Source organism: Pristiophorus japonicus, chromosome 2 (genome assembly GCF_044704955.1).
Source record: "Pristiophorus japonicus isolate sPriJap1 chromosome 2, sPriJap1.hap1, whole genome shotgun sequence".
NCBI lineage: Eukaryota > Metazoa > Chordata > Chondrichthyes > Pristiophoridae > Pristiophorus > Pristiophorus japonicus.
In genome coordinates this window covers 158559897-158572218 of record NC_091978.1, presented here as the reverse complement: position 1 = coordinate 158572218, position 12322 = coordinate 158559897, and the positions used below count along the sequence as shown (strand labels likewise).

Genomic DNA, 12322 nt, shown 5'->3' with positions numbered 1-12322 from the left:
CCGAGATACCTGGTATTTACTGCAGTCTGGATTCAGATCATACAGAAAATGTTCAAATTAGCATATATCTTGTAGGCAGTTTATCCATATTTGTTGTGAGAAGTGGGGCTGCACTATTGCAAAGTTCAGTTTTGGTCTATCTGAGAAAGGACATACATGCCTTGGGCGGTGCAATGGAGGTTCACTAGGATTGATCCCTGGGATGAGAGGGGTGTCCTCTGAGGAGAGATTTAGATTAGTCTTATACTCTCCTGGAGTTTAGGTGATCTCATTGAAACATATAAGATTCTGAGGGGGATTGTTAGGATAGATGCTGAGAGGTTGTTTCCCCTGGCTGGAGAGTCCAGAACTAAAGGGGCACAGTCTCGGGATAATGGGCCAGCCATTTAAGACTGAGATGAGGAGGAATTTCTTTACTCAGAGGGTTGTGAATCTTTGGAATTCTCTACCCCAAAAGGCTGTGAATGCTGAATCATTGAGCCTATTGAAGGCTGAGATAGATAGATTTTTGGACTCTAGGGGAATGAAAGGATATGGGGACCGGGCAAGAAAGTGGAGTTTAGGTCAAAGATCAGCCATGATCTTTTTGAATGGCGGAGCAGGTTCGAAGGGATGTATGGCGTACTTCTGCTCCCGATTCTTATGCAGGAGGAAATGTGTGCGTGCCATCAGTCATGTTGGTTAATGAGATCTCCTCACTCACCAGCACACTTATCGGGCATTGCTCTGTTTGCATTATAAGATTGTCATGACCTTGTAATCTTGGTGATGTCATCCAGAATTTTTGTATGACCAAAATTTGCAAAGCAATGTGCTTTTCTAGTTACTGCCCCGACAACATTTAATAATGGATGGCATTTGTGTGGATTGGCATTATGTTCACTCCAGTTCTGGCTTGCCAACAGCATTGCAACCACCCTGGTTAAAGTCATCAACAGTATTTTCTGTGACAGCAAACATGTTGTTTTATTCCTTCTTGACCTCCCTGAAGCCATGCCATCCTCCTCCATTGCTTCTGCAGCGCAGCTCAGTGGAACTGCCCTTGTGTCATAAGAACTTAAGAACATAAGAACATGGAACAGGAGTAGGCCATCTAGCCCCTCGAGCCTGCTCCGCCATTCAACAAGATCATGGCTGATCTGGCCATGGACTCAGCTCCACTTACCCGCCCGCTCCCCATCACCCTTAGATAGATTTTTAACCAATAAGGGAATTATCTGTGACTTGAATACATTCAATGAGCTAGCCTCAACTGCTTCCTTGGGCATAGAATTCCACAGATTCACAACCTTCTGGGAGAAGAAATTCCTTCTCAACTCTGTTTTAAATTGGCTCCCCCGTATTTTGAGGCTGTGCCCCCTAGTTCTAGTCTCCCCAACCAATGGAAACAACCTCTCTGCCTCTATCTTGTCTATCCCTTTCATTATTTTAAATGTTTCTATAAGATCACCCCTCATCCTTCTGAACTCCAACGAGTAAAGACTCAATCTATCATCATAAGGTCACCCACTCATCTCCGGAATCAGCCTAGTGAATCGTCTCTGTACCCCCTCCAAGGCTAGTATATCCTTCCTTAAGTAAGGTGACCAAAACTGCACGCAGTACTCCAGGTGCGGCCTCACCAATACCCCTGTACAGTTGCAGCAGGACCTCCCTGCTTTTGTACTCCATCCCTCTCGCAATGAAGGCCAACATTCCATTCGCCTTCCTGATTATCTGCTGCACCTGCAAACTAACATTTTGGGATTCATGCACAAGGACTCCAAAAGAGTTTCATGCACAAGGACTCCCAGGTCCCTCTGCACCGCAGCATGTTGTAATTTCTCCCCATTCAAATAATATTCCCTTTTACTGTTTTTTTTCCCAAGGTGGATGACCTCACATTTTCCGACATTTTATTCCATCTGCCAAACCTTAGCCCATTCGCTTGACCTATCTAAATCTCTTTGCAGCCTCTCTGTGTCCTCTACACAACCCGCTTTCCCACTAATCTTTGTGTCATCTGCAAATTTTGTTGCACTACACTCTGTCCCCTCTTCCAGGTCATCTATGTATATTGTAAACAGTTGTGGTCCCAGCACCGATCCCTGTGGCACACCACTAACCACCGATTTCCAACCCGAAAAGGACCCATTTATCCCGACTCTCTGCTTTCTGTTAGCCAGCCAATTCTCGATCCATGCTAATACATTTCCTCTGACTCCGCGTACCTTTATCTTCTGCAGTAACCTTTTGTGTGGCACCTTATCGAATGCCTTTTGGAAATCTAAATACACCACATCCATCAGTACACCTCTATCCACCATGCTAGTTATATCCTCAAAGAATTCCAGTAAATTAGTTAAACATGATTTCCCCTTCATGAATCCATGTTGCGTCTGCTTGATTGCACTATTCCTATCTAGATGTCCCGCTATTTCTTCCTTTGATGATAGCTTCAAGCATTTTCCCCACTACAGATGTTAAACTAACCAGCCTATAGTTACCTGCCTTTTGTCTGCCCCCTTTTTTAAACAGAGGCGTTACATTAGCTGCTTTCCAATCCGCTGGTACCTCCCCAAAGTCCAGAGAATTTTGGTAGATTATAACGAATGCATCTGCTATAACTTCCGCTATCTCTCTTAATACCCTGGGATGCATTTCATCAGGACCAGGGGACTTGTCTACCTTGAGTCCCATTAGCCTGTCCAGCACTACCCCCTGAGTGATCGTGATTGTCTCAAGGTCCTCTCTTCCACATTCCCTTGACCAGCAATTTTTGGCATGGTTTTTGTGTCTTCCACTGTGAAGACCGAAGCAAAATAATTGTTTAAGGTCTCAGCCATTTCCACATTTCCCATTATTAAATCCCCCTTCTCATCTTCTAAGGGACCAACATTTACTTTAGTCACTCTTTTCCGTTTTATATATTGGTAAAAGCTTTTACTATCTTTTTATGTTTTGCGCAAGTTTACTTTCGTAATCTATCTTTCCTTTCTTTATTGCTTTCTTAGTCATTCTTTGCTGTCGTTTAAAATTTTCCCACTCTTCTAGTTTCCCACTAACCTTGGCCACCTTATACGCATTGGTTTTTAATTTGATACTCTCCTTTATTTCCTTGGTTATCCACGGCTGGTTATCCCTTCTCTTACTGCCCTTCTTTTTCACTGGAATATATTTTTGTTGAGCACTATGAAAGAGCTCTTTAAAAGTCCCCCACTGTTCCTTAATTGTGCCACCGTTTAGTCTGTGTTTCTAGTCTACTTTAGCTTACTCTGCCCTCATCCCACTGTAGTCCCCTTTGTTTAAGCATAGTATGCTCGTTTGAGACACTACTTCCTCACCCTCAATCTGTATTACAAATTCAATCACTCATTCCGAGAGGATCTTTTACTAGGAGATCGTTTATTATTCCTGTCTCATTACACAGGACCAGATCTAAGATAGCTTGCTCCCTTGTAGGTTCTGTAACATACTGTTCTAAGAAACAATCCCGTATGCATTCTGTGAATTCCTCCTCCAGGCTACCCCGTGCGATTTGATTTGACCAATCGATATGTAGGTTAAAATCCCCCATGATTACTGCCATTCCTTTTTCACATGCCTCCATTATTCCCTTGATTATTGTCCTCCCCATCGTGAAGTTATTATTTGGGGGCCTATAAACTACGCCCACCAGTGAAGTTTTCCCCTTACTATCTCTAATCTCCACCCACAATGATTCAACATTTTGTTCATTAGAGCCAGTATCGTTTCTCACAACTGCCCTGATATCATCCTTTATTAACAGAGCTACCCCACCTCCTTTCCCTTCTTGTCTATCTTTCCGAATTGTCAGATACCCCTGTATGTTTAATTCCCAGTCTTGGCCACCCTGCAACCACGTTTCTGTAATGGCCACCAAATCATACCCATTTGTAATGATTTGTACTGTCAACTCATTACTTTAGTTCGAATGCTGCGTGCGTTTAGGTAGAGTGTTTTAATATTAGTTTTTAAAACCATGATTTTTAGTTTTGACCCCTCCTGCAGCCCCTTTATATTCATACATATTATCCCTTCCTATCACCTTGTGGTTTACACTTACCCCAGTGCTACTCTGCTCTGTTGCCTCCTGCCTTTTGCATTCTTTCTTGGGGCCTGTTCATCTGAGCTCTCACCCATTCTAACTAGCTCAGAGCCCTCTCCTGTGTTCCGAATACTCCTCGCATTGAGGCACAGAGCTTTCATGATTGCCTTTTTATTACACTTTGACCCTTTTGAATTTTGCTGTACAGTGGCCCTTTTTGTTTTTTGCCTTGGGTTTCTCTGCTCTCCACTTTTACTCATCACCTTTCTGTCTTTTGCTTCTGTCTCCATTTTGTTTCCCTCTATCTCCCTGCATTGGTTCCCATCCCCCTGCCATATTAGTTTAACTCCTCCCCAACAGCACTAGCAAACACTCCCCCTTGGACATTGGTTCTGGTCCTGCCCAGGTGCAGACCGTCCAGTTTGTACTGGTCCCACCTCCCCCAGAACCGGTTCCAATGCCCCAGGAATTTGAATCCCTCCCTGCTGCACCACTGCTCAAGCCACGTATTCATCGGAGCTATCCTGCGATTCCTACTCTGACTAGCACGTGGCACTGGTAGCAATCCCGAGATTACTACTTTTGAGGTCCTACGTTTTAATTCCTTTATTCCTGTCTGACCTGACACAACCATTGCATCCCCAGCAATAGTTTCTCTTCCTGCTCCTATACTGTCACCTACAGGGCTCCCCAGGGATTTATCTTTTACCCCTCCTCTTCCTCATTTACATGCTGTCCCTCAATTACATCCTTCCTAAACATGGGCCAGCTTCCATGTGTACGCTTGACAACATCCGACTCTACCTATCCACCACTTCCATAATTAGCTACGTACTGTCACATTTCCTCTTTGATATTGTCATGGGTGAAATAGAATTTCCTAAAATTGAATATCAAATGTTTGTGCACTCAGGTTGCAAATTTGTACTTTTGGTTAGCTATTAAGAACATATGAACAGGACTAGGGCATTCAGCGCCTCTAACCTATTTCGTCATTCAAAGAGTGATCTGTGTCTTAAATTCATCTGTCACCCTTGGCTCAATATCCTTTTATACCCTTGGCTAGCAAAATTCTGTCTCTCAGATTTCAAAATTTTAATTGGGCTAGCATCTACTGTTTGTGGGATAGAGTTCCACATTTCTACCACCCTCTGTGTGAAGAAGTGTTTCCTAACTTCTCTCCTGAATGGCCTGGCTCTGATCTTAAGATTGTATCCCCTTGGCTTAGACTGCCCGTTTCCCCCCCCCCCCCCCCCCCTCCACCAGCAGAAAACGTTTCTCCATCGACACTATCAGTTCCTTTCAAAATTCTAAAAACCTCAGCCAAATCATTCCTTAACCTTCTGTATTCCAGGGAATACAAATCTAGTTTACGTAATCTCTCATGGTAATCTAACCCTTGGAGCCCTGGTAACATTCTGGTTAACCTGTGCTGCATTCCTTCCAAGGCCAATGTATCCTTTCTAAGGTGTGGTGCCCAGAAGTATTGGGACGGTCATGGTGGGGCTTCAGAGTAAATGGGAAGAAACTGTTTCCAGTGGCAAAAGGGTCGGTAACCAGAGGACACAGATTTAAGGTGATTGGCAAAAAAAACTAGAGGCGACATGAGAAAAAAAAATTTTACGCAGTGTGTTTTTATGATCTCTAATGCACTACCTGAAAAGGTGGTGGAAGCAGATTCAAGAGTAACCTTCAAAAGGATTTGGATAAATAATTGAAGGGAAAAAAATTACTGGGCTGTGGGGAAAGAGCAGGGGAGTGGGACTAATTGGATAGCTCTACCAAAGAGCGGGCATAAGACAGAATGAGCTCCTTCTGTACTGTATTATGTGATATTTTGATTCTAAGCTTCTTCTGGTGATAGCACTTTTGTACATCCTGATTCTGTTGAGATCTCATGGAATTTTTTCATTGTGCAAAATGGAAGATAGAACTAATAGAGATTGATTATGTAGCTCTCTCCCCTGGCTGGTGCTTGGTGCTTCTGTGTCTAAGTAACTACTGCTGTCATTAGTAAGAATGTTGAAATGTTATCTAACTATTCCAAATGCAAGGGATCAGAAATATGACAAAAACAAACTGGCAACTTTCCTCCTCTTCTTACATTAGGTCATTTTAAAGGTTCCATAGACCAAAATCCTCCCATTAGTCCTCCGTCATCTGTGGACAGTGAGTTAAGTGCTTCAGAAGTAGATGAAGATTCATTGGGGTCTGGTTACAAGCTTGCCGATGTTACGGATGTACAAATCCTAGCTCGGATGCAGGAAGAAAGTAAGTATTAATCTCATATTTAATGTCAATTCTGCTAACTTCAAGTAAAAAAAAATATTCTGAAATCAATAAATTTAACAATCTTTGCCGTGTGACGAATTCCTTCTAACTTGTGCTTTTATGTAATTTTTGTCATAGATTGTTCTTGTTTTGTTTTTAAATTACTTCCTTTTGTTAACTATTGGTTACTGCTATCTGGTGGTTCTGTAACATTTTCTTTCTGCATACTGCAACTGGTCAGAGCTGGATAAACTTGATATTGGTGCTCAATGATTCACTATCAGCCAAGGCACTTCAGTTGGTTTAAAAAAAAAGAATCAAATAAAAAAAATTGATCAGTATGTTTCTATAATACATAACAATAACTTGCATTTATATAGCGCCATTAACATAGTAAAACATCCCAATGCACTTCGACAGCGCTATCGAGCATAATTTGACACAGCCACATAAGATGATATAAAGGCAGATGACCAAAGACTTGGTCAAAGAGGTAGGTTTTAAGAAGCGTCTTAAAGGAGGAAAGAGAGTCTGAGAACTTTAGGGAGGGAATTCCAGAGCTTAGTTACTTAGCAGCTGAAGGCACAGCCGCCAACGGATGTGCGAGTAAAATCGGAGATGTGCAAGATGCCAGAATTGGAGGAGTGCAGATATTTTGGAGGGTTATTGGGCTGGAAGAGATTAGAGATAGGGAGAAGCGAGGCCATTTGGAATTTAAAAAGGAGGATGAGAATTTTTAAATTGAGGCGTTGCTCAACAGGGGGCTAATGTAGGTCAGCAAACCGAGGGAAGATGGATGAACGCAGCTTGGTGTGATTTAGGATACAAGCCACAGAGTTTTGGTTGAGCTTAAGTTCATGGAGGGTGGAAGATGGGAGTCCGACCAGGAGTACATTGTAGTAGTCAAGTCTAGAGGTAGCAAAGGCGGTTTCAGCAGCAGATGAGCTGAGGTGGAGTCAGGCGATGTTAGAGGTGGAGGTAGGCAGTCTTGGTGATGGCATGGATATGTGCACAATTATGCACAGAGTAGGATCTTTGGGCTCAATTTTCCCCAGTGATTTGCGCCGTTCTTTTGGAGCAGGCTGCTCTTTTTGGCCTAAGTGGGGAAACTGTGGTTTTTCAAATCAAATTATGTCAGTTTTTTTTTTCAGCCAAAGGGGGCGTAACCAGCCACCTATGCTAATTCTGGCCATTTAGGGAAGTTTGGCCAGCTGAGAGTTACTCCATTTCTGCTTAGGCCAGCGTATGTGGCCTCTCCAGAAAAACCTTCCGGAGAGTTAAGGAAATCGGCGCAGCCGATGCCTGGACACACTAAAAGAATTGAAAAATACATAGCAGCAAGTTAGCTCCAACCCCGCCCAAAGGGCTTGCAGGTCCAGTCTCATTCTCCCGATCCGGTCTCGTTTTCGGTCCCCGGTTCATGAGAGAGAGAGAGAGAGAGAGAAATCACTTGCAGCCTCAGCTCGCATTGTGTCCTGGGGACCGAGAATGGGACCGGACAGGCAAGCCCTTCGTGCAGGGTTGGAGGTATGTTGCTGCTATGTGTTTTTCAATTCTTTTAATGTGTTGGGAGCTGGCTGTATGCTTCACTTTGCAGACTCAGCTCGCATTGTGTCCCTGGTTACCATGGCAGCCTGATCTTTTTGCCGCGGATCAAGGCTCCACCCCCAAAACTAAAGGTCAGGTTACGCCATGCCAAAATGAAGAAATCCAACGATAAACGTAGAATTTTTTTTGGAGTACTTGGGCCCCAAAAAATCGGGCGTAACGCTTCAAGCCAAAAAAATGCTTTGGGGAAAATTGAGCCCTTTAAGTCTGTTTTGAGGAATAGCACGTTGGGTTGGCAAACCACTCCAATTAAATCATCACAACAATCCTCTGTATTACTATCTTTTAACAAACTACGGCCTGTGTAATTTAGGTCATTGTAATTTGTAAATACTGATTCTTGCATGAAATTAAAATGGACTATTTTAAATTAGATTTTTTTTTCTTTGCATTCTTGAAAATCTATGTAAATGCTTTTCCATTTCTTCAATTTTCTTTAAATATTCAATTTAGAAGTTAGTACAGATATAATCAAATGATGTCGCATTCAATTTAAAGTATTGGTAACGGTTTAGAATATACTGCACTGCTATTGCATTGTGTAAGTATTACTTGAGGCTATTCTTTTGTCGATTGCATGGATTGAAATAGTGTGATCTAGTAAATTAAAGTAGCAATCGCATATCCTTTGAGAAAATTTTCCATACTACTTCCATTCAATTTTTAGAAATACTATATATTAGGCAAAATGTGGTTTTCTTTTAATCCTTTATGTAATGATTTAGTTTCACCTCCTTTTACTGTCCCTAGGTCTCAGACAGGAATATGCAGCTAGTACTTCAAGACGTAGTTCGGGTTCTTCTTGCCACTCTCTGAGACGAGGTACATTCAGTGATCAGGAGTTTGATGTTCAAAGTTTAGAAGATGAAGAAGAATGTGTTCCTCATGCTCTGCACCCTCCCCTGAACCGATTCACTCCATCTCCACGGCACACCCCTCGCGCTTCACCAAGGCACTCACCTAGGAACTCGCCACGTTCACGCTCTCCTGCTCGGAGTCTGGATTATGGGAGAGCATCACCACAGCCCATGATTAGTCGTCTACAACAACCTCGTCTCTCTCTTCAAGGCCATGCTACAGACCTCCAGTGTAATATTGTAAAAAATGAAGGTAAGTGACTGACAATTGAGTTGTAGTATACTTAATCTTAGTTCTAAATTATGTATGATATAATTGCTGCATTGATTGTAATCTCTGTAATAAAACCTGAATCTAGTACTTCAAAATTGCATGAACTATGTTCTGTAGATGCTCCCATTTTACCTGTCTTACATATCAGTGTTCAGTCATTATGGGTAACTTAGCTGTTTTATGTAATGTCAAAGTTTCCTGCATTTCAGTATAAAAATGATATGGCAGAAACACTGGCCACTTTCATTAATATAAGAACTTAAGAAATAGGAGCAGGAGTAGGCCATTTGGCCCCTTGAGTGCTCCGGAATTTAATAAGATCATAGCTGATTTGGTCATGGACTCAGCTCCACTTCCCTGCCTGCTCTCCATAACTCTTTATTCCCTTATCACTCAAAAATCTGTCTATCTCTGCCTTAAATATATTCAATGACCCAGCCTCCACAGCTCTCTGGGGCAGAGAATTCTACAGATTTACGACCCTCAGTTTCCCAATCCTCTGGCCTCCCTCTAGTTTTGGCAATTTTGTATGCCCTTGTTTGCAATTTGATACCATCCCTTATTTCCTTAATTAGCCACGGATGGTTATCCCTTCTCTTGCAGTCTTTCCTTCTCATTGGAAGATATTTTTGTTGAGAGTTATGAAATATCTCCTTAAATGTCTGCCACTGCTCATCAACTATCCCACACTGTAATCTATTTTCACAGCCCACTTTAGCCATTCTGCCTTCATACCTTTGTGGTCTCCTTTGTTTAAGCTTAGGACACTGGTTTGAGATCCAACTTTCTCACCCTGCAACTGAATTTGAAATTCAACCATGCTATGACCACTCATTCCTAGAGGATCCATTATTAGGAGATTGTTTATTAATCCTGTCTCATAACACAGGACCAGATCTAAGATAGCCTGCTCCCTGGTTGGTTCCGCAATGTACTGTTCAAGGAAACTATCCCGGATACACTCTTTCTCATGACTACCCTGGCCAGTTTGCTTTGTCCAATCAATATGAAGGTTAAAATCGCACATGATTATTGCTGTTCCTTTTTTACAAGCCTCCATTATTTCTTGATTTATACTCCGTCCAACAGTGTAGCTACTATAGACTATGCCCACCAGCGACTTTTTCCCCTTATTCCTTATCTCCACGCAAACTGATTCACCATCTTGATCTTCTGAGCCACTATCATTTCTCGCTAATGTACTGATCCCATCCTTTATTAAGAGAGCTACCCCCCCCACCTTTTCCTTTCTGCCTGTCCTTCCGAATTATCAAAGACCCCTGAATATTTAGTTCCCAGTCTTGATCTGGAGATACTACGCAGGTCAGGCAGCAACTGTGGAGAGAAGAACAGTGTTAACGTTTCAGGTCGATGACCTTTCATTCTAAAAGAAAATTTCACACTGTACATGGAAAACATATTTGCCAGGCCCATTCAGCCTGTCAAATATGTTTACCATGTACCGTACGAAATTTTCCTAAGAAGGAAAGATAGGAACAGGAGGAGGCCATTCAACCCCTCGTGTCTATTCTGCCATTCATTTTGATTCTCTATCTTAACTCCATTTATCTGACTTGGTTCCATATCCTTTAATACACTTACCCTAACAAAAATCTTCAATCGCAGTTTTGAAATTTTCAATTGAAATTAAAAAACCTTTGCGTCTACTTAATAAATACACATATGGGTCTCTCTTTTTTGCCTTAAAAAGAGAAGGCTGAGGGGTGACCTAACCAAGGTCTTAACCTTTCATAATTTTAATCATAGAGTAGACACTGAGGGGCTGAAATTGCCCCTTCCCTTAAGATCCTGGTACTACTGGAAATCGGCAACCACACTGCGGAGTGGAATGGTCACCGATTTTTCGCATGATGTCCGCCGCTCGCCCAATTGCCCTGTCACTGTTTCCCGGCGGTGAGCATAGCTGCATCGCTTCCCCCCACTTCTGCCGACTGCTGGCCAACACTCCTAAGTGCGTCATCAGAAGCCACGTTCTGCTGGAAAAATCTTGTGACCACTCGACGGTGCCAACGCTAGTTTTTTTGTCGGTGCCTAGTTCTTGCTGTAGACCGCTAGCATTGCTTAAAGGTGTGTTGGTTTTTCCTGCATTTGTATGGGCGACTTTTTCACCATCTTTTTCGTGCGAGGATATTACGCTGATTGACAGTGCTGCAGGCTCCTCCACCTGCACAACAGGGAGCCTACTTCAAGGAGGCTGGGCTTGAGAAGGGGTTCGAAATGAGGGCAGTGTTGGCAGGCCAACACCTACTGCACATTGTGCCGCTGAGGCACGCAGGAGAAGGTGGCGGCGGATCCAAAGGCTGCAGAGGCAGCGGGCAAGGGCCGCAGCAATCATGGTGGCCCAGTATGGAGAGGGGCAGGGAGATCACGACAGATGTGAGGCCAGAGAGCTGCCACAGGAAGGCCCTCGCAAAGGCATCGTCTCAGGAGGAGTGTGAGGTACGCGGATCCCCAGCACCAGATACTGAGCCAGCAGAACAGGAGGCAACCTGCAGCAGAGGCAGATGCTGGACAGCAGCAGCCTAGAGAGGCAGAGGGCCAAGCAGACCAGCAGGGAGAAGCCAATGAGGCAGAAGAGAGAGCAAGACGGCTGCACAGATGTGGGGGCAGAAGGCCATATCGACAAAGGGTGTTCCGGCACCAGTTCTCCTACGTGGACCTCAATGATGATCAGTGCCTGTGGAGACTACGATTCCGCAAGGACATAATCATGAAGCTCTGCAATCTCCTGCAGGCAGACTGGAGGTGTAAACACAAGTGAGGACAGCCCTGAGCGTGGCATCCAAGGTTACAATCATTCTGAACTTTTATGTCACTGGGTCCTTCCAAGCTGCCACTGCCGACAACTCCAACATCTCGCTGTTTGCAGCCCAGAAATTCATACGGGAGCTAACAGATGCTCCCTATAGGAGATGGGCCGATTACATCTCCTTTGCTATGAGCAGGGGCAAGCAATTGGAGCGGCAGACTAGATCCCTGCACGTTGCGTGCTTCCCCAGGGTCCAGAGGATCATTGATTGCACCCATGTAGTTCTTGGGACACCCCAACACACTCCCGAGGTCTTCCAAAACCGCAAGAGATACCACTCCCTCAATGTTCAACTGGTTTGAGACCACAACCGCAAAATTACGGAAGTGGATGCCCAGTTTCCTGGCAGCAGCCATGATTCTTTCATACTGCAGCAGACAGGTGTGCCTGGCCTCTTCACTGGGCCGAATTTAGATTGCAGCTGGCTCCTTGGT

The 12322-nt window shown here is 43.7% G+C and overlaps 1 protein-coding gene across 2 annotated transcripts in view; it reads left to right on the top strand.

Moving 5' to 3' along the window:
• Window positions 1–12322, top strand: part of slain2 (SLAIN motif family, member 2) — a 153409-nt gene that overhangs the window by 78464 nt on the left and 62623 nt on the right. For both annotated transcript variants that reach the window (XM_070870132.1, XM_070870131.1), the window contains exons 4-5: window positions 6158–6319; window positions 8678–9037. In XM_070870132.1, coding sequence (XP_070726233.1) covers window positions 6158–6319; window positions 8678–9037 — 522 coding nt within the window. The remainder of the gene's footprint in view (window positions 1–6157; window positions 6320–8677; window positions 9038–12322) is intronic.